Source organism: Ochotona princeps, chromosome 4 (genome assembly GCF_030435755.1).
Source record: "Ochotona princeps isolate mOchPri1 chromosome 4, mOchPri1.hap1, whole genome shotgun sequence".
Lineage (NCBI taxonomy): Eukaryota > Metazoa > Chordata > Mammalia > Lagomorpha > Ochotonidae > Ochotona > Ochotona princeps.
In genome coordinates this window covers 12,208,580-12,235,326 of record NC_080835.1, presented here as the reverse complement: position 1 = coordinate 12,235,326, position 26,747 = coordinate 12,208,580, and the positions used below count along the sequence as shown (strand labels likewise).

At 52.4% G+C, this 26,747-nt stretch overlaps 2 protein-coding genes across 3 annotated transcripts in view; both read right to left on the bottom strand.

The window, feature by feature from the left end:
* Window positions 1-2,210: 2,210 nt before the first annotated feature.
* SLC43A3 (solute carrier family 43 member 3) lies at window positions 2,211-24,826 on the bottom strand. Its single transcript, XM_058663014.1, has 13 exons — window positions 24,669-24,826; window positions 23,669-24,150; window positions 23,264-23,393; window positions 20,125-20,171; window positions 16,664-16,740; window positions 16,347-16,439; window positions 14,360-14,499; window positions 12,314-12,411; window positions 10,530-10,700; window positions 10,241-10,360; window positions 5,496-5,682; window positions 4,697-4,823; window positions 2,211-3,003 (listed from the first exon to the last, which is right to left on the bottom strand). The coding sequence occupies exons 2-13, from the start codon at window positions 23,859-23,861 to the stop codon at window positions 2,899-2,901; spliced, it is 1,488 nt and encodes a 495-aa protein (XP_058518997.1). The 5' UTR covers window positions 23,862-24,150; window positions 24,669-24,826; the 3' UTR covers window positions 2,211-2,898.
* Window positions 20,904-26,747, bottom strand: part of SLC43A1 (solute carrier family 43 member 1) — an 87,931-nt gene continuing 82,087 nt past the window's right edge. For both annotated transcript variants that reach the window (XM_058663016.1, XM_058663015.1), the window contains one exon: window positions 20,904-20,917. The gene's annotated coding sequence lies outside the window, so the exon portion shown is untranslated. The remainder of the gene's footprint in view (window positions 20,918-26,747) is intronic.

The following is a 26,747-nucleotide window of genomic DNA, read 5'->3' as shown; positions in this document are numbered from 1 at the left end:
AAGTGTTTAGGCTCCTGAATTCACATTCATAAATGAAATCAGACGATACAAGAGAACTTATTAAATTTTAAAAAATTATTTATTTGAAAGGCAGAGCAACAGGGAGAGAGAGAGAGAGACTCTTACATCTGCTGGCTCACTTTCTCATACCCACAACAACCAGGAGTAGGCCAGAGAAAAGTTAGGAGCTATGAACTCCATCCAGGCCTCACACATGAGTGTCAGAGACCCTGGTACTTGGGCTGTCCTCTTGGTCTTCCTAGGCACAGTGGACAGGAGCTGGAGCAGAAGCAGAGCGTCCAGGACTCAAGGGCCCTCACAAGAGATGCCAGCATCCCAAGCAATGGCTTAACCTGTGGTGCCACAAGGCTGACCCTCCCTGGAAGGACACTTTAAAAAATTCATGCTAACATAGAATTGAAAGAGAAGTTAATTTTGGTACAAGACATTTTTGGATCCATGCATAATTTTTTCATAATTCATATTTCCCATGAGCTCTTGAAGAGCGTTCACATGTGAACTCATGGCTGGCTTCTTTCATTCACTTAGCATTGCATTCTCAAGTTCACACATGCCTGGCATGTGTTTGGACTTGTTGTTTCTGTTGCCAAACACTATTGGCCCCTCAGCATGGATTCCTTTCTTCATCCACTCACCAGTCGCTGAACCTCAGAGCCTTCTAGCTTCGCCATCTGACCTGTCCCACTCACTGTGGTATATTCAGCCTCTATCAGGCACCATGCACCTGACTAACTTCTAGTCCTAAAACAACCCAGAGTGGAAGTCTGCTTCCCATTTCATAGCTGGAGAAGCTGAGATACTGAGAACAGTGGCAGAGGTGAGATTTACAAGGGTTCTCCCTACTGCCCCCCACTTCTGATGTGTTTGTCTACCCTCTTTCATTTGGGTCTGAAGCCAGAACAGGAAATAAGCCATGACGCTCATGTGTTCCACAAGCCTTAACTGGCACCAAGCAGATGGCAGGCACTCATTAGTCATAGAGCCAAGCGAAACCCAGCCCTCACCGCACGGAGTTTGTTGCCCAGGCAAGGAGAGGTCACCTTGCAGTCAGGCAGGTTCCAGTTGCCAGGAAGGATGTGACTAAAGGGTTCCTGGGAGAGGAGGCATTTTGACAGTGATCCCAGCAGATGGGGTGGTTTTCCTGAGCGGATATGCATCCAGTTGCCAACGTGGAAGAATTGGTGTGTCCACAGATCCAGAGATGGAGAACCTTGGGGGGAGGTTGGGGATCCCACTGTGGAGAACCTTGAAGGGCACAAAGGAGTCTGGGTTGTCTGTGGGCCATGGGGGAGCCACGGCAAGTTTTTGAGCACCAAGATCGTCAGCCTCCATGAGAAGTCTGGCATCCCTCCTCAGCCCCAGAACCCCAGGCCTCAGAAATGACACTGTGAGCAGCACCCAGGCAGAAGGCAGAGCTGAGCTTCAGACCCTGTCCTTCACATGCCCAGCACCCAGCACGGGCTTTGTGGAAGGACTGGGTGACAGAGAGATGAATGAATGCAAATTCCACCTGCCAGTCTCCCTGCTTCTCCCCTACCCGCAGCCCCCTCTCCTGGTTAAGTAGCCTGAGACGACGGGTGAGTGGCAGATTCTCCATCTCACCCACCTGCCACCTCACCATCCCCTCCTCCCTGCCACCCTCCTGCCCTCTGGGTGTGAGGAAAGGAGCGAACACCACTGTGTTCCCACCGCGTGCTGAGCACACATCACCTTCTCCCAGGCGCCCTCGGGGAGCCCGATGATTCACTGCACTTCACAGGTGAGGAACTTGTGACTTACAGCGGTCGCAGGACTTGCCCAGCTGCCGAGGGGGCAGAACTGAGACCTGGGACCTTCTGCTTGTATGTGGGCTTCTAGCTTCGCAGGGTACTATGTGGAGGCTTAAGCACGTGGGGGGCAAGGGGAAGGCGTTTCTGAGGGCTCCTGCCCCTCCTCCGAGTTCAGCTGCGTCCCTGGCCAGATTCCTCCTGCCCTCACTCTCTGGGTTGGGGGTTGCTCAGGAACACACACACACAGAGGCTTTGACACACTTACTCATGCACATGTTCGCAAATGCTCACACACACAAAGCTCACTCCCATATACTCCCACTTTTCACATGCATATTCATATAGAGGCTCACACACGCTCACACATTCACAGACCACAAGGGTCCAGCCCCAAAGCCTAGAGAGGTTAGAAACAGCAGCTGTCTTGAAGAGGCTTTATTGTTCTATAAAATTATTCCTTAAAAAAAGTTCCCTACAAAACGCTCAAACTAAAGAACCAGTCTCCACCTTGAAAAGAAACACTTCCCCAAAGAGCTGATTGAAATCCTCCTCCCCACTGACCCTCCAGCTGATTCCCAAGACACCGAGAATGACCTGACTCCATCATGTCCTTCAGGGCAGCAGCCTTTCCCCCGGCAGCTCACCAGGAGTTCTGTACCCAAGGCTGCACCTTTGCAGGTGAGTGGGGGGCCACAGGCAAGCAGGAGCCACTGTCACCACTGCCTTTCCAGGCTGGAAAGCATAGGGAGGCCATGGCGACCGAGGGCTTCCCTTGAAGGCCATGGGCAGCAGGGGTTCTAGCACCCATGGACATCAGCAGCACCCGGGTCACATGGTGTCTTCCCCAAACTTGCTCCCTGGGGCCCAGGGTCAGCAAGGCCACATCCAGGGAGAACATCCACGTGCCCTGACTTCGGGTCTGCACTACATCAACCCACTTAGCAGCCGAGATTCTGTCCTGGTAATCAGACGTCCCGGCTGTTAGTTACAGGAGTTTCACACACATAGCGTGGGTAGGTAAAGTCCTCCTGGACAGGGAATCCTCCAAGATCGGGGGAGAGATCATCAAGAGCACCCTCAGGGCTGCTGGGCGAGGACTCAGGCCGAGCTACAGAGCGGTAGAAGGGGCTTTCCTCTGAGCACGACACTCTCGGTACACCCGGAAGGGGTGGATGAATGTCAGGAGAATGGCCAGCACCAACACCACGTTCACCTGAGGGAGAGAGGAGGGAGTGAGACCAGGCCCGGGAGTGCTCAGCAACAGCCTCTCCAATGAAGCCACCCACTACAGCCCTACCCCATTTCTGCTCAGCCTCCCGTCAAGGCACTATGGTCTCCTGGAGGAAGAAGTTTCAGTCATTTCCTTCTGCCCTGTAGGAGCGGATGAAGCGGAAATATGACACCCATTTCACAGGTGAGGAACCAGAAGCCTGGAGAATTTTAATGGTCACATGGTTCAAGGTCCCATTGGGTGGCCAGTGGAAGGGCTAGCTAGAATGTACATTTGAATAGTAGATTGAAAGACAGAATTATAGAGACAAAGAGAAAGGGAAAGATCTTCTACTTGAAATTCAAAGAGAGAAAAACACAGTTCTATCCAAGTTCATTTCCTAAACGTCCATGACCCGAGGCCAAGTCACATCAAAGCCAGGAGCCAGAAATTCCACCTGAGTCTCCCACAGGGGTGCCAAGGATCTTTACACCAAGCTCATCATACAGGAAGCACAATGACCAGTGAAGCAGCTGGGATTAGAACTAGGTGTTCTGGGCCCGGCACAGTGGTCCAGTGGCTAAAGTGCTCACCTTGAACGTGCTGGGACCCCATATAGGTGCCGGTTCTAATCCCGGCTGCTGCACTTCCCATCCAGCTCCCTGCTTGTGGCCTGGGAAAGTAGTCGAGAATGGCCCAATGCCTTGGGCCCCTGCACCTGTGTGGGAGACCTGGAGGAAGTTCCTGGCTCCTAGCTTCAGATCGACGCAGAACCGGCCATTGCGGCTCACTTGGGGAGTGAATCATTGGAAGGAAGATCTTCCTCTCTGTCTCTCCTCCTCTCTGTCTATCTGGATTTTCAATAGAAATAAATAAATCTTAAAAAAAAAAAAAAAGAACTAGGGGTTCTGATGTGGGGTTTGGTCATGCCAAGCGGCAACTTGACCCTGTTTGTACAACACCAGCCTCCTAGTGAGGTTTTAAATGAGGCAGGCACGGTTAGGACTAGGGTTAAGCACAGTGACAACACTTAAGTCGGACTTCAAAGACTTCTACTTGCAGACGTGTGTATATGTGAAAATCTGAATCACACAATCCCTTGGAGCTGCTCCAGGTTATACAAAAAGCTGGAGAGTGGTGCGCACCTGCTGGAGCGGGGTGTGGCCCAGGAACATCCCTCCAGATCTGGAGGTGACAGCAAAGAACACCTGCCATGGGGCAGCTGTGGACAGCAATGCATGCTGCAGCCCCAGCTCGGCCAGCAGACCAGCAGGCCTACGTAGGAAATGCCCAGGCTCAGCCTGCAGTCCCACAAGCAGGAAACACCTCTGAGGTCTTGGGTTTTTGCTTGAAATTTTGCTGGGACTGTACATCCTGCTCCAGCACAGGCTTGTTTGTTTCCAAGTGCATGTGCTCACGCACACACAGTTATTTTCTCCCCAGTTCTCTAAATGACAAAGCTCTCTGAGAAGCTGCGCCATGTTCACTCGGCAACTTCAACATCGCCAGCACTAGCTGGGGCGCTCCCACTGACCCAAGTTTGAGAGGCAGGATCCATTTGAGGGGCATGCTGGGTGTGGTTCTTGCCACATGAACCACACCCGGGCCTCCTGAGGCAGCTCTGGGGTGCCCCCTGCTGGGGTGCTGCTGTGTCACCCACTTGCTGGTCCAAGGCCAGCATCCCCGCAGTACTCACATAGTACACATTATTACTCTGGAGGGGCCCTTCGATGAGGGTGAAGATGGGGAACTGCAGCAGGGACACAAGGGCCGACAAGGCCATCACCAGCCCAAAGAGCTTTCCAAAATGCTCCGAAGGGAAACTGGAAGAGAAAGAAACAGGATTCCAGTGAGCTTCCAGGACACCCCCTCCAAGCAGGGGTCCGGCCTCCCTGGGCTTTTGTAAATCACCTGCCCCAGACCTACGCTTCACTCATCCACGCCTGCACAACCCTTCCCTCTGACCCTCTGCTCAGGCGTTGCAACCACAGCACAGAGAGAAGAGGCTGCGCTAAGGCCTGGGGAAACAACAGCGCCCCAGACACAGGCAGTGCTTAGGGAGGAGTGAGCAACAAGCCAGGCACAGAACCAGCCAGAAGCATGCACAACCAAAGGGAGCCAGAAGAGAGTGCCGGGGCACCGAGCAAGGAAGACGTTTTCTTTTCAATCCTTCCATAGGAGAGGCAGCACAGAAGTGGGCATTGAAGGGTGAATAGGAGTTCACGGGGGAGGCAACCAAGATCAAGGGCATCATCAGTGCAAAGCCTTGAGAACATGAACACTCCATCCTTTCCCTGAGCCTCCCCCCAGCCAGGCCACCTGCTCTCAAACCCACGCATCCTCACCTGGTCACCACCAGCCCACCCTTCCCCACCATTTCTCTACCTCAACCTTGCTCCCTGGTGCCCAGGTGTTAACCCTCACCCCACTACCCCCTGGGAGCATGCCCCACCCCCTTGCCCCCCATGGGCCGGACCCTTCTGCAGCCCACTTACGCGAGGGTGAGGAAGGCCGCGTTGCCCCCGTAGAGGAAGGAGCGACTGATCACTTGCAGGACGAAGGTGACATACTGAAGCGGGAGGGAGGGGACCGAGGCGCAGATGGCAAAGCCTAGGCACAACAGGGACGTCAGGGCCAGCGAGGGCACCGTCGAGCAGAGGGCCACCGAGGCGTCTGAGGTACCTGGTCAACAAGAGAGGAGGAAAGGCTGCCGCGGGGAGAACTCAGCACAGGGCACTGAGGGCCACAAAAGACGGGGAGCCCCCAGCTAAAACCAGAGTTACCCTGGGATCCAAGAGGGAAGCCCTCCCAGCTGCTCCCACACCAGCCCATCACTTCTGAACACTACACAGATGGGGCCACCACCTCTCTGCCCCACTTACTCTTCCTGGTTTTATGCCCTTAATGACCTACAAACTCCACATCCAATCCTGCCCCATCCGGCCCAGCTGGTGACAGCAAGAGCCAGAAAACCATCCCAACAGTTGCCAGCAGGGAACACAGCAGTCAAGCAAGAGAGAACCAGGTGGCATTTAAACAGATCAAGAGTGGCCAGCATTATGGTGCAGTGTGTTAAACCTCTTCCTGCAACAGGGATGCTGTTTCGAGTCTCGGTGACTTTGCTCCTGCTCCCTGTTACTGTGTGAGAGAAGGCAGCAGATGAGCAAGTGCTTGGGCCTGTGTCACCCACATGGGAGACCTAAACGGAGATCCAGGTTCCTGGCTTCAGCCTGGCCCAGCCAGTCGTATGGCCCTGGCAGCTCCCTGGGGAGTTAACCAGGGAATGGAAGCTCTGTGTCTCTCTGTCACTCTTTTTTTTTAAAAAGATTTATTTTATTTTTATTAGAAAGTCAGATTTACAGAGAGAAGGAGAGACAGAGAGAAAGATCTTCCATCTGCTGGTTCACTCTCCTAATGGTCTCAACAGTGCAACATAGGACATTCCAAGGCCAACAGCCAGGAGCCTCCTCAGGGTCTCCTACGCGGGTGCAGTGTCCCAATGCATTGGGCCATCCTCGACTGCTTTCCCAGGCCACAAGCAGAGAGCTGGATGGGAAGTGGAGCTGCCAGGATTAGAACCGGCGCCCATATGGGATCCCGGGGCGTTCAAGGCAAGGACTTTAGCTGCTAGGCCACGCCGCCGGGCCCTGCACTGCTTCTTTAATGCACCATGTCATTGTCCATCTTTGGCTATTGAGAACTTTACTATTCTATCATCTATGCCCTTCAGACGTATGTTCTGATTTTTTAAAAAGTTAAATCTTGGGGGCCTGGTGTGATAGCCTAGTGGCTACATCCTTGCCTTGCATATGCTGGGATCTCTTATGGGTGCCGGTTTGTGTCCCGGCTGCTCCACTTCTGAGCCAGCTCCCTGCCTGTGGCCTGAGAAAGCAGTGGAGGACGGTCCAAAGCCTTGGGACCCTGCACCCGCGTAGGAGACCCAAAGGAGGTTCCTGGTTCCTGGCTTCAGATTGGCGCAGCACCGGCCATTGCGGTCACTTGGGGAGTGAATCATCGGACGGAAGATCTTCCTCTGTCTCTCCTCTCTGTATACCTGACTTTGTAATAAAAATAAATAAATCTTAAAAAAAAAAAAAGAAGAAGTACAATACAATGTACTAAAACTTGTCAGGTATATTTAAAATGAGGCTTAAGAAGGAACCCACTAGTAGTCATCTCTGCAGGTCACCAAGGCACTGACTCACTCTGAAGTTGGTAAGCGGGGAGGGACCAACCAAGCACGAATTCCACGGTAAGAAAACACTCAGGTGAAGTTTTCATTGCTATAAGAAATCAGGCCATGAAAAGCAAAAAGAAAGACAGAAATAGGAAATCATCCTTTCACCACCCTAATAAAATAACGGGTCTAGACACTGATCACCAATGGCTGCTAAAAATCATTAGGCCCACAGTTGATGGGAAGCTTGGTAAACGGATGGATCAGAGTCTGGATTAGGCAATCAAGCTTAGCATCATCACGAGGGACCAGCTGATGGGAGGACAGAGAAGGCCCACAGCTGCATTCCCAGGGAACCTTGCCAAAAAAATCAAATCAAGGCTCTTCCAAGCATCTCATCTGCCTGTTTACAGGAAACACCCAATCAAAGGAACACTTCCCAGTGACACTAAGGGGAAACCAAATCCAACATGTGGGAAATCCAACCGGACAAATTACCCAGTGTCTTCAACAAATAAACAAAAGAAAAAAGAAAAGGAGATGTGAGGAATGGCACAGCATTTTGTGTGTTAGAAGATACAAAGGCACATTATGCAAATAGCAAACTAACTGTAGAAAGAAATATGGGAGATGATTAGGGAAATTTGGCCAGTGACTGCAAAACAGGCTATCATATTATGGTCATGGTAAAAGTGGCCATGTTTGTCAGAGGCACATACTGAATGAAGTGTCCTCAGGTAACAGAACAGGATGTCGGAGATTAGCTTGGAAATCCTCCAGCAGGAGTCAGAGTGGCAGGGCTGCCAGTAGGCACAGGGGGTGGCGAGTTGCTACCGTCTACCTGTTCCCTGTGTCTGATGCTGCTGCTCCTGCCTAATGACTACACAGTCCTGCACCTCCTCACTGCCCACGGCACACAGCCCTCACAACCCTGTCTTCTTCCCAGCACGTTCAACAAGGATCAGGTCTAAACGCCTTGGCAGGGAGAACAGCGGATCCCTGCTGACCTCTCCCCAGCACCTGCCCAGCAAGTGCCCCACCAACTCGGTGCCTGGGCCTGTCCATGTCACCTGTTGGGATTCCTCAGTGTCTCTCTCTGCTTGAACACCTTGACCCCATCGCGCTCCTGACCCCTCTCCTGCACTCATCCCCTCCATCTCCTCACTTCTCACTCACCCTTCAGGTCTTGGTTTAGATGGCACTTCCTGCAGGAAACTGATACACCCCGGCACCCCTCACCCTCACAACAAATATGGGTCCTCGGGCCAATGGCTCAATAGCTAGATCCTCACCTTGCCATTTCCAGGATCCCCTATCAGCAGCAGTTTGTGTTCCAGATGCTCCACTTCCCATTTAACTACCTGTTTATGGTCTGGAAAAGCAGTCGAGGATGGCCCAAAGCCTTTGGACCCTGCACCCGTGTGGGAGACCAGGAAGGAGCTCCTGGCTTCAGATCAGCTCAGCTCTGGCCATTGCACCCATTTGGGGGGGTAAAGAGCAGATGGAAGATCTTTCTTCTCTCCTTCTCTCCATAAATCTGATCCGTCTTTCCAAGAAAGAATTTTAAGAGTGTTAAAAAAAAAATTACTGGGCCCTTCCTTGTATACCAACAGCTCCTTAAGGGTATAGAGCTGCTTCTCTTACAGTGAGGATACATAACAATTACAGGTTGAAAGTATCCCAAGTCAAAAGCACATTTAACTCACCTGACCTACTGAACCCCATAACTCAGCCTAATCTATCTTCAACACTCCTCGGGCCCGGCGGCGTGGCCTAGCAGCTAAAGTCCTCGCCTTGAAAGCCCCGGGATCCCATATGGGCGCCGGTTCTAATCTCGGCAGCCCCATTTCCCATCCAGCTTCCTGCTTTTGGCCTGGGAAAGCAGTTGAGGACGGCCCAAAACCTTGGGACCCTGCACTCACATAGGAGACCTGGAGGAAGTTCCTGGCTCCTAGCTCCAGATTGGCGCAGCTCCGGCTGCTGCGGTCACTTGGGGAGTGAATCATCGGACAGAAGATCTTCCTCTCTGTCTCTCCTCCTCTGTATATATCTGGCTGTAATAAAATGAATAAATCTTTAAAAAAAAAAAAACACTCCTCGGGGCTGGAGCCATGGTATTGTACATTAACCTCCACCCATATGGTGACCGATTCAAGTCTCCGCTGCTCCATTTCTGATCCAGCTCCCTGCTAGTAACCTGGAAAAACAGCAGCTGATGGACCAAGCCCTTGGGCCCCATGTGAGCGATTTGGAAAACACTCCTGACTCCTGGTTTCGGCCAGGCCCACCCCCAGCAGCAGTCGCTATCAGGGGAGTGAACCAGCGAATGGAAGAGCTTTCTCTCTCTCCCTCTCCCTGGAACTCTGACCTTCAAATAAACAAGGAAATCCTTCAAAACATTTGTTAAATAAAAATTTAAACACAGGCCAGGACAGTGACACAGACTAATCCTCCGGCTGCGATACGAGAATTCTACGCGGGCACCAGTTCATATCCCAGTTGGACAACTTCCAATGCAGCTCCCCTTATGGCCTGGAAGCGCAGCAAGGGATGGTCCAAGACCTTGGGCTCCTGCATCCACCAGGGAGACTTGGAAGGAGCTCCTGGCTCCTGGCTTTGGATCAGCTAAGCTCCAGCCGTTGTCGCCATTTATGGGGATAAATCAGCAGATGGAAGATCTTTCTCAGTCTCTCCTCTCTCTGTAAATTCTTTCCTAAGAAGTAAATCTTTAAAAATAATAATAAAAAAAGAAAGTGTACAACAAAACAGTTGCATGAATACACTTTCATACGTTGCAAAGTTGAAAGATCATTAACTCAAGACATCATAAAACGGATTTTAACTGCCTGTTTGCCTCCTTCCTCCCCTCCCTAGATTGAAAATAGCTGGGGCAAAGGTGAAGCTGGCATTGTTGAATCCCTGGTGTCTGGCACCACAGCTGGCACACAACTGTCACTCGGGAAGAATGAGTACAAGTTGAAGGGGCTGGACAAAGGAGCAAATGGTCACGAATGAGCACAGGTCGCTCTCTCCCTATGGGGGGACTTCTTGACCCCGTCTCACCTGTCTTCTTGGCATCCCTCTGATACTTCTGCTTCAGGAGGTCCATGAGCAGGCCGTTCCACGGGGCACACAGAATGCCGAAGAACTGAGTGATGGCAAAGGCATCTGTGTAGGCGCTGACTGCAGAGAGCAAAGAGGGGCTGGATGCCAGACATGTCACCTGACTTCACACCTTGCCCTTGTCCAGCTTGGCTGCTCTCCCCCAAACCTCTGAGCCTGCTCGGGAACACACAGCCCTACAGCGCTGAGCACACGTCACCCACGTCCCTGGGACATGCCTCCCACCTACCGAGCTCCGTTTTCCCGGCCAGCTTGGTCAGCATGGAGTTTAGAATGCCGATGAAGAGGTAGTGCCACAGCTGTATCACAGACAGCCACATGAGGTGCCAGGCAAAGCGCCAAGAGAGAGCGTAGCTCCAGAAAGAGCCAGATCCCTGCTGCTGCGCTGGTCCCAAGATCTCTGATGGAGAAGAAGGATCCGGGTGTGAATTAGAAAAATGGTGAGAAGACTCAGGAAGAACCAGGGTAACAAAGGTGGGGCAAAGCCCGTCTTCCACCCTTCTCCACAGGACTCAGCCAGCAGCCTCGAGCTACCTACAGTACACCCATCCCCACCTCCTGCCTCGTCATCCTGGCCCCACCACCTTGAAAGACCCTCCTGAGTTCCTCTCGCAGCCACTTTGTCCATCCTTCTCGGCCAGAAGGGTGAAAAAGACCAGGCGAGGCCAGCTACTGTTCCACCATGTTCCAGGCCCTCTCTTTCCCCTGTGGTAACTGCCTTCTGGATTTCTCTGGGGCATCTTCTCCTGCTCTATTCTTCATGATCAGATGGGACCGTGTCCTGTTCCCCACCCAAGGTCGACCAACTCATTCATTCACTATGCAAGGCCAGGACGGGCCATAACTACACTGGGATGCCCAGAGCTCCCCTGGTTCTTTGCTGGCCTGGCAAGTTCAATTTTCCTCTTGATTTTGTGAGCTTCCCAGAATTCAATTCATCCTTCATTTTTTAAAATAAATTTTATTGTGTATATTTAAGGTATACAACATGATGTCATAGGACACATATAGATAGTAAAGTGGTTACTATAGTGAAGCAAATTAGCATATCTATCATCTCACAGAGCCACCCATTTTCTTGTGGCAAGAATAGCTCAAATCTAGCAAAAAAAAAAAAAAAATACAATTTCATTAATGACAGTTTTCATGCTGTACCTAAGGTGGCCAGACATGTTCATCCCACATATCTGCTACTTACATCCCTCAGTCTACATCTCCCCGTTGCTTCCCCTGCTTCTACCTCCTCTGCTGCCTTCTGTGGTGGCCAGCACTGACTCGGGATGCTTGCCAACCAAAGGCCCAAAGCAGAGAAGAGAGAAGAATGAGGCAGTGCTGGACAGAGGGCAGTGAGAGAGAGCAGACCCAAACAGACGACTACAGAAATGGGCACAAGTGGACCAGACTTTGTATATCATCATAGCAGGAAGAGTGGGACCTCGGGGTAGGGGAGGGGAAGGCAGACTTTGCGGAGCCGGGGGAGGGGAGGCTGGGTGGATGAGGTGGGAAAGAGACAGAGAGGAGCCCAAGGTCCTGACCTCCCTGCACCCTGAAGTAAGGAGATCCGAGAGGTTCTTCCTCCACCTGATTCCTCCTGAGGCCAAGCCCCTACAGGGTTCTCCGAGTGAGGAGCTGGGTGAGTCCCCAGGCAAAACATGTCCCCGGACAGGGCCAGCTCTCCAAGCAATTCCCTGGACAGGGCCAGGTCTTGGGTAAGGAACCAGGTAGGTCCCTGGGCAGGGCTGGGTCCTGGGTGAGGAGTCAGGCAGGTCCCTGGGCAGGGCCAGGTCCTGGGTGAGGAGTCAGGCAGGTCCCTGGGCAGGGCCAGGTCCCGGGTGAGGAGTCGGATAGTTCCCTGGGCATGGCCAGGTCCCGGGCGAGGAGCCGGATAGGTCCCTGAGAAGGGCCAGGTCCCGGGCGAGGAGCCGGGTAGGTCCCTGGGCAGGGCCAGGTCCCGGGTGAGGAGTCGGGTAGGTCCCTGGGCAGGGCCAGGTCCTGGGCGAGGACAGGACTCACCTTCCTTTGACGGGAGGAACTCCTTTGACTGCAGCTCCCTGCATTTTTGCTCAGCTATTTGCTTCTCTGTCGTGGTGGGACTGTCCCTGGCACACAGACTATGAAAACAGAACCCAGGGCAGGGAAATGTAAGCTAAAACTGGGGTGCAGACTGGAGGGAATACTGTGGGGATTCCCAACACAATGCACAATGAAACCACCTTCTCAGAACTCCTAGGCCCAAGTCACAGCCATAGCAGGTGAACCAGAATGTCTGGAGTTGAAAGCCAGGCTCCCATTTAAAAAGTAAAAGCAAACAATAGAACAGATTGCCAAGTGATGTGAACTAAGCAGTAAAGGGCAGGGACCACTGGTCACAGGGCAGGGGAGGGCAGACCAGGGCTTGGACCCCACTCAGCCTCTTCCAGCTGCAGAGACACTGCCTAGATAAAACCTGCTAAGCCCGGGCTTGGCGGCGTGGCCTGGTGGCTAAGGTCCTTGCCTTGATCCCATATGGCTGCTGGTTCTAATCCCAGCAGCTCCACTTCCTCTCTATCTCTCCTCCTCTCAGTATATCTGACTTTGTAATAAAAATAAAGTAAATCTTTAAAAAAAAAAAAAAAACCTGCTAAGCCCATTGGGAAAACATAGGATTGTTGGGAGGATGACGTCGGAGAGTACCTGTGCTTGCCAAAGAGTGGATGAGCAACCAATGAATGCCACCCATCCTCCTTTTTCTTTTTTTTTTTAGATTTATTTTATTTTTATTGCAAATCCAGATGTACAGAAAGGAGGAGAGACAGAGGAGAGACAGAGAGGAAGATCTTCCATCTGATGGTTCACTCCCCAAGTGAGCCGCAACAGCCGGAGCTGCGCCAATCCGGAGCCAGGAGCCAGGAACTTCCTCCAGGTCTCCTATGTGAGTGCAGGGTCCCAAGACATTGGGCCGTCCTCAACTGCTTTCCCAGGCCAAAAGCAGGAAGCTGGATGGGAAATGGGACTGCCGAGATTAGAACCGGCGTCCATATGGGATCCCAGCGTGTTAAGGCAAGGACTTTAGCCACTAGGCCATCACACCGGGCCCCCTCCCATCCTCCATGTGACTTTGAGCAGGGTCACCTCTCCTCACCGTTTCTGCCACGGCCACCTCCCAAAATGGGCCTCTGCCATTCTGATTCCTTCTCCTCACCCCCTAAATCCAAGCTGGCTTTGTGTGCTGCTTTAGCCAAGCGAACGCAGCAGAAGCAATGTGCCAACGCCAAGCCGAAACTTCAAGAAACCTTGCGCATGTTCCCACTTTCTTTCGGAATCTTAGGGTCACTGGGTGAACTGGTGCAAGCCAGGCACTGGAGGAGAGCTGTGTTGGGCAGACAGCCTGGTCCCTGCAGGTCCCGTGTGTGAGGCCACCCCAAGCCTGTTCCTCCACCAGATAATCAGAGGCATGAGCCCTGTCGTGACCTTCCAGGCCTGGCTCCCCACAGACCAGCAAAACGATAATAAATGCTAGCCGGGGTCAGCGCTGTGGCACAGCTCATTATGCCATTGCCTGCAATACCACCATCCCATACGAGCACCAGTTTGAGCCACAACTACACCACTTCTGACCCAGCTCCCTGGATCTCTTTCTCTGTAATTCTACCTTTCAAATAAAATACATTTTCTAAGTACTTAATGATCCCAGCCATTGAGTTTCAGTGTAGTGTGATACACAGCAATAGCCAACTAGGGCCACTGTGGGTAAGCCACCCCCTGCAATGCTAACATTTCTTAGGGGTACTGGCTTGTGTCCCAGCTGTTCTACTGATCCAGTTCCCAAGTAATGATCTAGGAAAAGCAGCGCAAGATGGCCCAGGGGCTTGGGCTCCTGCAACCCATATGGAAGATCCAGAACAAGCCCCTGACTCCTATCTTCTGCCTAGCCCAGCCCTGGTTATAGCAGTCATCTGGGGAGTGAACCAGTGGACAGAACAAATCTGTGTCGATAATCCCCTGTTCCAGTCCTCTCCCTTATTTCTGCTCTAAGTCAGACAGGGTCATGAGTCACAGTAATAAAATACCAGTTCTTACCCATAGGTGTAGTTGGGTGGTAGTGGGTAGGGGATGTGCCCACGAGGCATCAGGAGGAAAGTGCGTGCAACGTGCCAGATACTACAGATAGAGATGAAGATGAAGGAGTGCACGAGTTTGATGTCAAGTCCATGAAGAAGCTACGAGAAAAGAAAAGGTGTGTGTTAACGAGCATGCCCACAACAGCATCAGTCCAACAGCCAAAACCCAAATGCCTGTGCATAGATGAATGAATAAACAAAACATGGTATGCATGTCCAGTGAGACTCACATTCCTTCCTCCCTCTCACTCAACCACCTTTAGAGCCTGCCTTAGGTCTTCTAGCTTGTGACACCGTTGCTGCCCATCACATCCTCTCACTGCAACCTTCAAAGAAGAAGAGGGACCAAGGGGCAGGTGTGATGGTACAGCCTGTCAAACCACCGCTTGTCACAGCTGCCCAGTCCCACCTCCACTTCCAATCCAGCTTCCTGCTCATGCACGCCCTGGAGGCAGGGGGTGGTGGCTCCAGTACTCGGATCCCACATGGAGTTCCTGGATCCCAACTCCTGGCTTTGACTTTGTTCAGCTCTGGCTATCACGGCCAACTGATGACTGAAGTGACAGATGGGATGTCTCTGTCTCTCTCTTTCTCTCTCTGTCACTCAGATAAACATTTCATTCCAATTTTAGCATATGTGCTGACAAAGCGCGCACTAAATAAACAAACTTTTTGTGAAAGGACAACCAAGAAAAAAGGTTTTCTTCTTTAGTCAGTTCTCATCTTTCACCCACAAGGAAATATTCCCTAACATCTCCCTCTTACGCCCCGTCATATCATGGACAAAGACGGGCGATCGGCCCACCTCTAGCCATCACTAGCAATGGGGGAAGGAATTGGCTGAGATCAATCAAGATTCCTCCCCTTTCCTACACAGATCACTGCCCAGATGAAAGTGTCAGCAACAAATTGTTGGTGAAAGACTCCCCCAAAAATACTGGCAACAATTTATCATCCCAACACTGAACTTCAGCTTTAGGTGAGGCTGGCCCCATGTCTGCCCCTGGGGTCCCACTGGCTATCTATTCCAAAGGGCTCCTACCCTCTGCCCAACATTGGCGCAAGTACATCGTAGCCATTCTTTCCCCCCTTTGCCCAAAATGCTAAGTGTGAAACAGAGACTCTTAATGGTCACGTGCTCAGAGTCTAGAACTGAACAACTGGGATTCAGAGTTAAAACTCATGGTTATCACTAGAACTGTCTTTCTAAAAAAAAAAATCTCAAGGGCCCGGCGGCTTGGTCTAGCGGCTAAAGTCCTCGCCTTGAAAGCCCCGGGATCCCATATGGGCGCCGGTTCTAATCCCGGCAGCTCCACTTCCCATCCAGCTCCCTGCTTGTGGCCTGGGAAAGCAGTTGAGGACGGCCCAATGCATTGGGACACTGCACCCGCGTGGGAGACCCGGAGGGGGTTCCTGGTTCCCGGCTTCAGATCGGCGCGCATCGGCCCGTTGCGGCTCACTTGGGGAGTGAAACATCGGATGGAAGATCTTCCTCTCTGTCTCTCCTCCTCTGTGTATATCTGGCTGTAATAAAAATGAATAAATCTTTAAAAAAAAAAAAAAAATCTCAAAGACACAGAGCACATCCGCTGACTCATCCTTCAAATTCCCACAATGGCCCACAGCTGGAATTAAAGCCAGGTGCCAACCACATGAGTGACAGGCAGCCAATCGCGTGAGCCATCGCCTGCTGCCTCCCAGGGTATGCACCAGCAGCAAGGCGCACTCAGAGCAGAGCTGGGACTCAGCCCCAGGCACTCAGATGTGAAAGGTAGTGCCTTTACCAAATATACACTCCAAGCAAGCATCTTGACCTAATGCTTGACCCTAATGCTTCTTCTGTAAGACGAGAGCAAAACAGCACCCGCCTCCAGGGATGGATGGAATGACAGCTCACACGGCTCACAGGACAAGCATCACTCCTAACCTTGGTAATTGCTCCTTACCTTGATGATGAGGAAGATTGCCGAGGAAGAGTCAAATGCACCATTGTAAAGGGTGATGATGGTCGAACGGTGTTTCCCAAATAGGTTCCCGATCTGAAGCAAATGTGAGCAGCGTGAGTCATTTAGTCATTCATGACATAAGCATCATGCCTGTGGCAGGTGCTCATCACCCTAAACTCACCCTCTCCCCAGAGAGCTCCCACCTAGGCCCCAACAAGCCCCACCGCAGGCTGTCAGATGGAGAAAGTTGCCCCTCCCTCCCGCCCTCCTTTGTCTCAGCCTGCTACCAAGTGACTGGGTCCAGGGCAGGCTCACACCTGTAGGTTGGTGATCAGGAACAGGATTCCCCCGACGGTGAGCATGGGCATGGCCAGGAAGAGAAGAGGAGCAGAATCTGGAATGATCGAGGTCAGAGGCAGGTGGTGACTTAGCGCAACCCAAACCTGGCACCCCAAATGGTCCCAGTTCCTATCTGCCCCAAACCCCCAGCAGCAGTGGAGTCAAGGCCCGAATCCTACCATCCTTCCTACAGGATCTTGGGTCATGGGCCAAGACTTCCTCCAAACATCCCTGTGGAGGTGTCTTGACTCATCAGAGATGGTGCCCAGTCTATGACCAGAGTCGAAGTAAAATCACCGCCTCCCTCCCTCACCAGACCACAAGTACTCACACTCCACACTGTGGGGGAACAGAGACCTAGAGTCAGCCCCCAAGCCCAGGCCCTAGTTCACTGCATGACCTTGAACCATGCTTCACTGGCAATCCTGCTGGGAACACCAGTCCTGCCTGCCTCGAGGAGGCACTGTGAGATCTGAATGAGAAAACAGCAACGGTCTCGCCTTCTATTTAGTAAACTTGGACCCTTCTTTCAGGCAAGGTGTTTTGCTTGGCCTGGAAAATGCAGGAAGAAAAAAGCACACCCTTCCACCCTGGAAGAGACTGACCTACAAACAACTGTTAAAACACGTCTGGAAAGTGGTGGGTGTTGACCAGAAAACTCAGAGGGTGGGGCAGCCCTCGATGTGAGGAGCTGTTCCCAAGCTACAGTCCTATGGGCCATAAACCACACCTGTCCTGACGCTCATTAAAATGTGTTTAAGCGGACTCACTTTATGCCCAAGAAACCATTCTAAAACTTGTACTTGTTTTTACTTTATTGAAAGGCAAAGAGAAATCTTCCACTTGCGTGTTCATACCCCAAACGCCTGCCAGGCCAGAACAAAGCTAGACGCCTATAACTCAATCTGGGTCTCCCACGTAGGTGGCAGGGACCCAAGCACCTGAGCCATCAGCTGCTGGCTCCCACATGCCTTAGCAGGAAGTGACATCAGAAGTGGAGGTGGGAGTGGGCACGTGCAGCTGCTGCTTCAGACACTCACATCAGCGTGCCTGTGATCATATCCTGCCCCTGCTTCTGATCCAGCTTCCTGCTAACGCACCAGGGAGGCAGCAGGTGTTGGTCCACATACCTGGCTCCTGGCAACCACACAGGAGATCCAAATGGAGCGCTGGCTCCTGGCTTCTGCCTAGCCCAGCCTGTCTTTCCACCTCTCCCTGTCAATCTCCCTTTCAAATTAAAAAATAAAGAAAGCAAGAAGCAGAGGCTGGACTTGAACCCAGGCACTATGACACAGGATGCAAGCATCTCAAGCTCACTCTCAATTGCAGCACCAATCATCCCCAGACCTGTTGACAAAGGACACTTTGGATCACTGTTATACATGAAACACAGGTATCCCTGCCACCAAAGGAAAGTGACTAAAAACAAACGAAAACAATGCTATTAAGTTGGAGTGTTGTAGTACAATGGGTAAGCCACCATTTCAGATCCATACAGGAATGCTAGCTTGTGTTCTGGCTACTCTGTTTCCAATCCAGTTCCCTGCCAATGTACCTGGGAAAGCAGCAAAAGATGGCCCAGCTGCTTGGACCCCCATCACTCACATCAAAGACCTGGATAGTTCCTGGCTTTGACCTGGCCCGGTCTGGCTATTTGCCACCTTGGGGGAGTGAACCAGTACATGGAAGAGCTCACCCCACCCCCACCATTTTTCTGCCTATCAAATCAATCTAATCTTAAAAACGGGGTAGCTGGCTACGGCTGCCCTGGGCAGTGCACCCATGTTAGCCTCACCTCAAGAGTTTCTTTCACAAACTCCTAACTGAAAGGAGCACCGTGAATAGTCAGGTGGCTGAATGACTATTAATGCAGTCTGTGTATGCCCCCAATATCCTCCTCGGTAATTAATGTGTTACACCTTTAAAGGCCCTGCAGGAAGCTAATTTTAGCAATTTCACACAATTTACCATTCAGTGTCTGCCTTTATAAACTGTGCATCCTTCCCAAAGAACTGAAGGCTCAGGGCGATCCCTTTCACAATAGAGTTCTTATGGCCTCTGAGACCTTGGCCAAACAAAAAGCCCTCCTTTATGGAAAAGGACAGGGGATTTCTGCCTAAACGATTCATACATGATGAGTCAACATTAGCCGGTTTCCACTTCCACATTCAAGTCATCTTGGAAACCATTTACAGGCTGGAGTACAGGAAGTCTGTTTGCTAGGGCGAATCACTTGGGGTCACTTGGTGTCAGGCATCTCTGCTTGGACTAAGGCCCTGAGCCGTCCTATTAGAGATGACAACCTCATGCCACCCTTTGGCTTCAGCACAGCTATGACACACCCTGGAATTACATCTCAGATCTTTGCTTCCTAACCCAAATGCAGAGCCTGGGTGCAAGCCGGGGAAGCACCCTGTGGCCCGAATAAGCTAGCCACCAGCTCAGCCAAGGTCACTAACTTTCTCTGTGGCCTTGACCAAGGAGCCTCCTCTCCACCCTTGGGTATCTCCTCTGCATAAACCTGGGGCAAATGTGGATAACCCAAATTGGAATTTCCAGATTTCTGTAAGCCAAATTAGAAAGTTGTTGAGGGGGCCCAGCACGGTGGCCTAGTGGCTAAAGTCCTCACCTTGGACGTGCCGGGATCCCATATGGGCTCCAGTTCTATTTTCATTTGTTTAAGATTTATCTATTTTTATTGCAAAGTCAGATGCACACAGTGGAGGAGAGACAGAAAGGAAGATCTTCCATCTGATGATTCACTCCCCAAGTGACCGCACTAGCTGGAGCTGAGTCGATCCGAAGCCAGGAGCCAGGAGCTTCTTTCAGGATCTCCCATACAGGTGCAGGGTCCCAAGGTTTTGGGCCGTCCTCAACTGCTTTCCCAGACCACAAGCAGGGAGCTAGATGGGAAGTGGGGCTGCCAGGCTTAGAACTGGTGACACTTGAGAAATGAATCCTCACACAGAAGATCTTCCTGTCTCTCCTCCTCTCTGTATCTATCTGACTTTGAAATGAAAATAAATCTTTAAATAAATGAGTAAATCTTAAAAAAAAAAAAAAAAAAAAGCTGTTGAATTCCACAGGGCTGCTGTGTGGTTACGTGTCAGAGTTATGTGGTTTTGTGCTATGTGAGGTTACGTGTTTTCAAAACTGTCATGCATATTACCACTTCATGAAACCAAGACAGAACATTTGAACACACACAAGAAAAGGGGTGCAACACTTTGACTAAGTTCTACTCCAAAAACACTGTCCACTGTCTTCTTCATATTTTCTCAGTAGACTAAATTGTTTCCCTAGACAGCACTAATTCCAAGATTCTTTAAGCTGTGGACCTCAGAATAACCATGGGGTGTAGTGTCCTGCCCACCCCCCGCACAGGCCTCCTGTGCCGTAACCAGCACCGTGTCCCTCCCATACACATGGCAGCACTCACCTGCAGTGGTAAAAGCAATGATAAGGGTGGCACTTGTGTAGAGACATCTGAAACACAGAACACAGTGTGCAGAACACTGTCAAAACAAGAAAAACTAGTGGGACATTATTGTGACGTTGCAGGTAAAGCAGCCTCCTACAATTACAGCATCCAAAATGGGCGATGATCAGAGTCCCAGCTGCTCCACTTCTCATCTAGCTCCCTGAGAAAGGCAAAGAGTAGCCCAAAACAGGCCAGGCTACAGTACCCACCAGCAGGAGCTGGACCTGGGGACAGGCTAGACCAAGTCAGGCTGAAACACCCATTGTTGGATGCTGAGGCGAGGCGAGCCATGTCAGTTTGGGGGTGATGGGTGCCTGGTCAGTGAGCCCAGAGAGAGGGGGTTTGGTGGGGCCCGGGTTGTCTGGCCCAGGCCTTCAGCCTGCCTCCAAGGTGGGTGCTGGCTCCAAAAGTCCCAGGGGTAGGGGATCTGGTTCCTAGGTCCTTGTGTCCTAGGTCCTGGGCCAGCTTGTGTGATGGGGGTCCATGAGCCCCAGGGGCAGAGGTCTGGCAGGACGTAGGTCATCTGGTCCAGGTCCTTGGGCCTACCTGCACAGTGGGTTCCTAGTCCATGAGCCCCAGGGGTGGGGGTCCTGGCAGGGCCTATATCACCTGGCCCAGGCCCTTCAGCCTGCCTACGAGGTGGATGTTGGATCCATGAGCCTTGGGGGTGGGGTGGTCCAGCGGAGCCTGGGTGGGCATCGGCCAACCTGTGAGAACCGGTCCTCCTCTGTGTAAAAGGCAAAGTGGTAGACTGCAGGCCTTGGTCCACACAGAGCATATGATAGCCCATTAAGGCCTGCAGAGGACATCCGATACCATAGCAGAGAATGGAGAACAGAGCAAATTGGACAACTACCTACCCCAGCAAATATCTGGGCAAATGGAGACACTACAGTTGACTGTGTCAGTCAATGGACACTGCCAGAGTTTCTTCATCCATAGACTGGCGAGATTGACAGCATTTCAGAACTATCACATCCACTGGAGCAGAACCCTTGAAGCAGGTGCCACATTGTGACTTTGGGTTAATATCGGGTGGCCTTTCCCCATCCCCAGGTATTGGGGTGGTTGGGAGGTTGGGTATGGCTTCTCCTCTTATCTCCCTCCTCCCTACCGAAACAGGAATAAATAGAAAGTTTGGAAATAACCAATATGTCCCAAATGTTTGGGCCCCTGCCACCCATGTGGGAGACCTAAGAGAAGTGTCTGGCTTCTGTCAGGCCCAGCTCTGGCCCCTGTGGCCATGTGGGGAGCAAGGCAGTGGATCGAAGAGCTTCAGAGAGAAGCTCTCCTTTGCTCCATATAAAAGCTACCTTTCAAATAAACATAAATAAATCTTTAAAATAGAGAATATTAAATTCTTCATCTTTTTAAATTTTTTTAAGATTTTATTTATTTTATTACAAAGTCAGATATACAGAGAGGAGGAGAGACAGAGAGGAAGATCTTCCATCCGATGGTTCACTCCCCAAGTGACCGCAATGGCCGGTGCTGCGCCAATCTGAAGCCGGGAACCTGGAACCTCTTCCAGGTCTCCCACGTGGTGCAGGGTCCCAAGGCATTGGGCCGTCCTCAACTGCTTTCCCAGGCCACAAGCAGGGAGCTGGATGGGAAGTGGAGCTGCCGGGATTAGAACCGGCGCCCATATGGGATCCCGGGGCATTCCAGGCGAGGACTTTGGCCACTAGGCCACGCCGCCGGGCCCGAGAATGTTAAATTTTTTTAATTACTTAATTTTTTAAAAGAAGTGTTGGACAATAAGCTCAGCTAGGGACATGACTTTTTGAGGACTTAGGGCACAGTGGGCAGACCCAAGAGATGGGAACCCCGAGTTCCACTTCCTCCTTGTTGTCTGACATTGGTCAAGATGCTTCCCCTCTCTAGGCCTTAGGAATCTCTTCTATAAAGAGAAATGGCTAGGGACCAGCATCAAGGTATAACAGGTTAATCTTCCACCTGCTGCACCAGCATCCCATATGGGTGCTGGATCAAGTCCCAGCTGCTCCACTTCCAATTCAGATCCCCGCTTATGTGCTGGGGAAAGCAGCAGAGAATGGCCCAAAGCCTCGGGCCCTTGCACCCACAGGGGAGACCTAGAAGGAGCTATTGGCTGCCACTTCAGACCAGCCCAGCTCTGGCAACCATTTGGGAAATGAATCATCAGATGGAAAATTTGTCTCTCTTTCAGATAACCCTATAACTCTTTCAAGTAAAATAGATATATTTAAAATAGTAAAATAAATTTTTTTTTCTTAAAAAAAAGGAAGTGACTGAACTGATCTAGTCAAGTTTAGAACTGTAAGAGGAGAATCTGCCAAGGCGTAAGGTAACAAGAGCAGGGCATTGTGGCGGGAGGAGAGGGGGGAGGCAACCGGAAGGGCAGAAACGACAGGGTGGGAAGAAGAGGGCCGCACCCCACCCCACCCCAGTCAAAGACCAAGAAGGCTGAGCCAGAGGATGCACCTGGAGGGGCCACAGCCTGGCCCAGGCCTTTTCTCTCACAGCTGATCCCACACAGGCCACTCTGGGGGGCCTGCTCTGGGGTGTATCAGCCCTCTGCACCTTCCCCAGGCCACTGCTTATCACGAAAGCCCAGCCAAGAGCACTGAGACCAGGGAGCTCCGGGTGTGAGCAGGATCATGTGCTTGGCCCTCTGGGACTTATCTGTACGGGAAAGCCCTACTCTCCCCTGTGGTGTGAACGGGGCCTGAATTTCCAGCCCTGGAGGTACCCATGGCACGCCCTAGGAGAGTGACAAAGCTTAGGAGGAGGAAGCCTAAGTGTGAGGCCTCATAGGAAATGAGAAAGAGGAGCCGCCGGGTAAAAACAGGGAAATGCCAGTGTGGGAGTTCCTAATTTCACAACCCAGGCCCCAGGCCAGCCCTGGCCGACACTCAGCCTCTGGCCTTTGGAGGGGAGAAGCAGGTGAAGAGAGGGCAGCAGGGCTGGGTGGGAGAGGCATGGGCCCACAGTCTGTTTGCTCTGCTTCTCGCGGCTGCATCTGCCAGCCGCTGGCTCACAGCCAGGCAGGGCTGCCCAGCTGCCCGAAGCTGGCTTCCCTCCCAGCCTCTGCCCGAGCAGGCCCCATGGGACTCACATGGCTATGAGGCGGGCCACGGTGGTCTTGAAGCGATCAAAGATGTAACCGGCGGGAAACGTCATGAAGTTGTTCATGAATGAAGCCAGGGTGAAGATAAGTGAGAACCTGGCATCCTGGGCTTTGCAGACTGGAAGGCAGGGAAGGGGGCTGTAGTCCAGGACTGACCGGCCACACTGCCCCTGCTCTCCCAACTCCCCCAACTCCGCCCCAGGTTCAGGAAGCACCTGCCACAGAATCCCCCTCTGGATAGCTTGCCTGGAAACGTAACTGCGCTTCCATGCCCCTGGGCCACTGCTGCCCACCCCAAGGACCCTCCCCTCCCACTGCAACTGGGTCAGGACAGCGGGAGGCAAGGGGTGGAGAGATGAAGCCAGAACTCAGCTGCCCTGGAAAAGTCCTCACCCTCCACACCATCGACACCAGTGATGTTGCCCAGCGGCCCAGCCTGTGGCTCACACAGATTCTCAAAGTAATGTTCTGCTTTGAAAACGAACACCAGAGAAGTCCAACCGAAGAGCACGCCAGCAAAGCCCACACACTCCAGCAGCCCAGTCAGGAGGGTGGCCACGTAAAGGGGCAGGCCCTGGGTCGCCATGGCCCCAAGGCACCGATCCTCCTACCCCACGCTGTCCTCCAAGCCTGACCACAGGAGCCGCAGTCCTGGCGTCCTAGTACTTGGAAAATTCCTCTGGCAAACCCTTCCTGCCTAGGAGCTGTCCGGCTGTGTTTCGGGCTTGGGCACAACACATCAATGTGTTCTCTGGAGCCTGTGAAATCCACAGAGACTGACTGCCACAGAAGCTTCCCGGGAACTTCCAGATGGAAAAGAGTTCTTCTTTCTTCGAGGCTGTGGAGGGACAGGCAGGATGCTCACAGGCAGTACCCTGGGGGCAAAGAAGAGGGCAGTGACTTTATACAAAGTTACACCAAGTTAGACTCCCAACAGGTGAGCTTGCAACCCTGAGCTCAGATTCTGAGTTCTGAGCACTGAAATGCCATCCACCCCTCTGAACGGGCTGGAGAGCTAGAGGGCTCTGTATGTGTGCCCACCCCAATTCTCACAACCACCTTCCAAACATGGAGTTCCAAAAACTCCAAGGGATATCAGGAACTCGCCCAAGGTCACAGGCTAGTTAGTTCCTCACCACCACGCAGGCCACGCGAGTTGCTGGGCGCCCAAAGACCCAGGCCTAGGACTCTCATTTCAGTTCCCACAACTTCTAGCAGGGCAGCGCCCCGCGACCACCCTTGTGTGCCCCCACACCGCTCCCGCGGGCTGGCCGACCCCAGACCAGTCCTCACCGCAGGGGAACCCTGCCTAGGGCTCAGCACCCTTCACCCCTTCCTCCTCGCTCCTCACAGGACCCCCGCTAGCCGCAGACCGGTCCTGCCCGGCTCCTACCGACCCGCTCCACGCCGCGGCTCTCCCGGCCCTTCCCCGCGCGCCGCCCGCAGTTCGGATTCGCGCTTCTCGGCGCCCCTCCCTGTCCCGGGCTCGCCTCCGCCCGCGCCCGCCTGCCCGGAAGGGGCTGGGACAGGCCTCCCATTCAGCACCACTTCCTTCTTCGGCCTCACTGCGCTGGTCTCTGGAGCCCTGTCGGACGTCTTCCTCTCGCTCGGTAACTCTCTTCCCGCCCGCAGCGGCGTCTCTTTTCCTGTCCCGACTTCCTGGAAACTCCCTCCCCAGCCGAGTTCGTTTAAGGCTGTTTCAGACACAGGTGCGAGGGAGACACTCAAGCTTTACCTGGAACAGCATCTCCACAGTGTACCAGCCAGGTCACCCCTCTGTCTGGTACCCCAGAAAATCCCGCAGAAGGCCCCAACCGGGGATCCAAGAACCAGAACTGATGGGCATTTGGGCACCATGCCCTCCTTCTCCCCCACAAGGACCCCCTTTTGATTGCTCCCTGCCTCACCCCCAGCCCGGATTCTTAAGGAACCTTTCTGCCAGACTGCATTGATTAACTATTCATTCATTGCCGCATTTTTTATTAATCAAAGACATATATAATTGCCCATCCGAGCCTGTGATCAGCATGAACTAGCCGGCCTAACCAGCTGCCTGGCTGGCATTCGAGCCCAGAGCAACTGGGCCAGCCTCTTCCTTGGCCACTACGCCGCCTTTTCCTCATCAAAAGCGCCGCTAGGGAACCGAAGTGGGAGAGGAGGCACGCCTGGCCGGTTAGATGAAGCCTGCATTCTAATTCTCCCTCCCTCCTCCATCCCATTCCTAGAAGCCCTGGAGGCCCTCAGAGTCCAGCTATTCCGAGCCCATCCCCCTCCCCCTTTGAAGGAGGAAGGACTGGATGGAGGTCAGGACTGTGAAAGGTCTGAACCCGGAGAGATTGTGCCACTGTGCCAGGGAAAGGGCATATGTGGTCCTGCACCCCAGGTGTGCGTGAATTACCCAACCTGAGGCAGGCTGCTTGGCTGCTGGACCTGCAAAAATGAGGTCCAGTATTGCCTCACTTATAAGAATTGCCATAAAGGTAGACCGTGATAGTTTTCTGTGGTCCCTGCAAGGAGCTGTGGGCAGGTGCAGTAGGCTGTCAGCCTGTGCTTAGCCAGATCAAGCTAGGAAAGCAGCTTCGGAATGGGAATCTCCACCAAGGACCACTCTACCGGATCACCGTGTCTGTCCATCTCCCCAACAATGCTCTCTGCACTCCCAGACTTAACAACAGATGCTTGAATGCTAAGAAAAAAATAAAAGGGGGGAGCAAACATCTTTTGAAAAAAAATAGTTTATAAGGGAAAAAAAAATCTCCAGTAGCCAGGATCAACAGAACTTCAGGTGCAGAGTTTTCTATTTAACTGCAAAACACAAAGACACTGCAATTAATGCAAGTCCTGGCTCCTGCTCGGGATTACAATCTGTTCTCCTGAGGACTGGCTGAGCGCTGGCGGGATCAGTGAGTGTGGAAGGAGCAGAGAAAGAACAGAAGTCAAGCAAAGAGAGATCTCAGAATGTCAATTGACAGGAGCAGAGAAGCTCACAGGCTCTCCCTGCATTCAGGGCAGGATCCCAGGCTCAGGGCAGGTCCCCCGGGGAATCTGACCACCTTATCTGCACTCTTGCTCTCTCTCTCCTGCTCACCCTTGCTGCTTCCACCGAAACCAACCCCCCCTATACTGTAAAAGCATGGCCCAGACCCCTGCCTTTCCCCCTAGCCCCAGGTGTCCTTGCCTGCCTTCTATAAACACCACCCCACCCTGCCCACGGATGCCTGCAGAAAGCGCCTGCTCTAGTAACGTAACAGTCTTGCTGAGACTGTTGAGACCGTTCTCTGAAATGTTCTCTGAAGCAGTCCATGTTGTTTGGCTCAGAGTCCAGGAGACAGCAGAAGCAGATGTTGATTCTGATCCCTCCCAGGCCTCACTGCAGCCAGGCATAGCATGTAACATCAGCGACACAGTGACACTCCTCAGCTGTGACTCCGCACCTCATGTCTTTACCCTTGCTCTCTCCACTTCTGTCCCC

What these genes read in the sequence shown, in the direction of transcription:
- SLC43A3 (XM_058663014.1), bottom strand. Translation starts at nt 23,861, where the DNA reads ATGGCGACCCAGGGCCTGCCCCTTTACGTGGCCACCCTCCTGACTGGG. An exon ending in GTTCCTCCCGTCAAAGGAAG is followed by an intron (nt 10,701 to 12,313) that starts GTGAGTCCTGTC and finishes CTTCTCCATCAG; the next exon opens with AGATCTTGGGACCAGCGCAG. An exon ending in GAGGGATGCCAAGAAGACAG is followed by an intron (nt 5,683 to 10,240) that starts GTGAGACGGGGT and finishes CTTGTTGACCAG; the next exon opens with GTACCTCAGACGCCTCGGTG.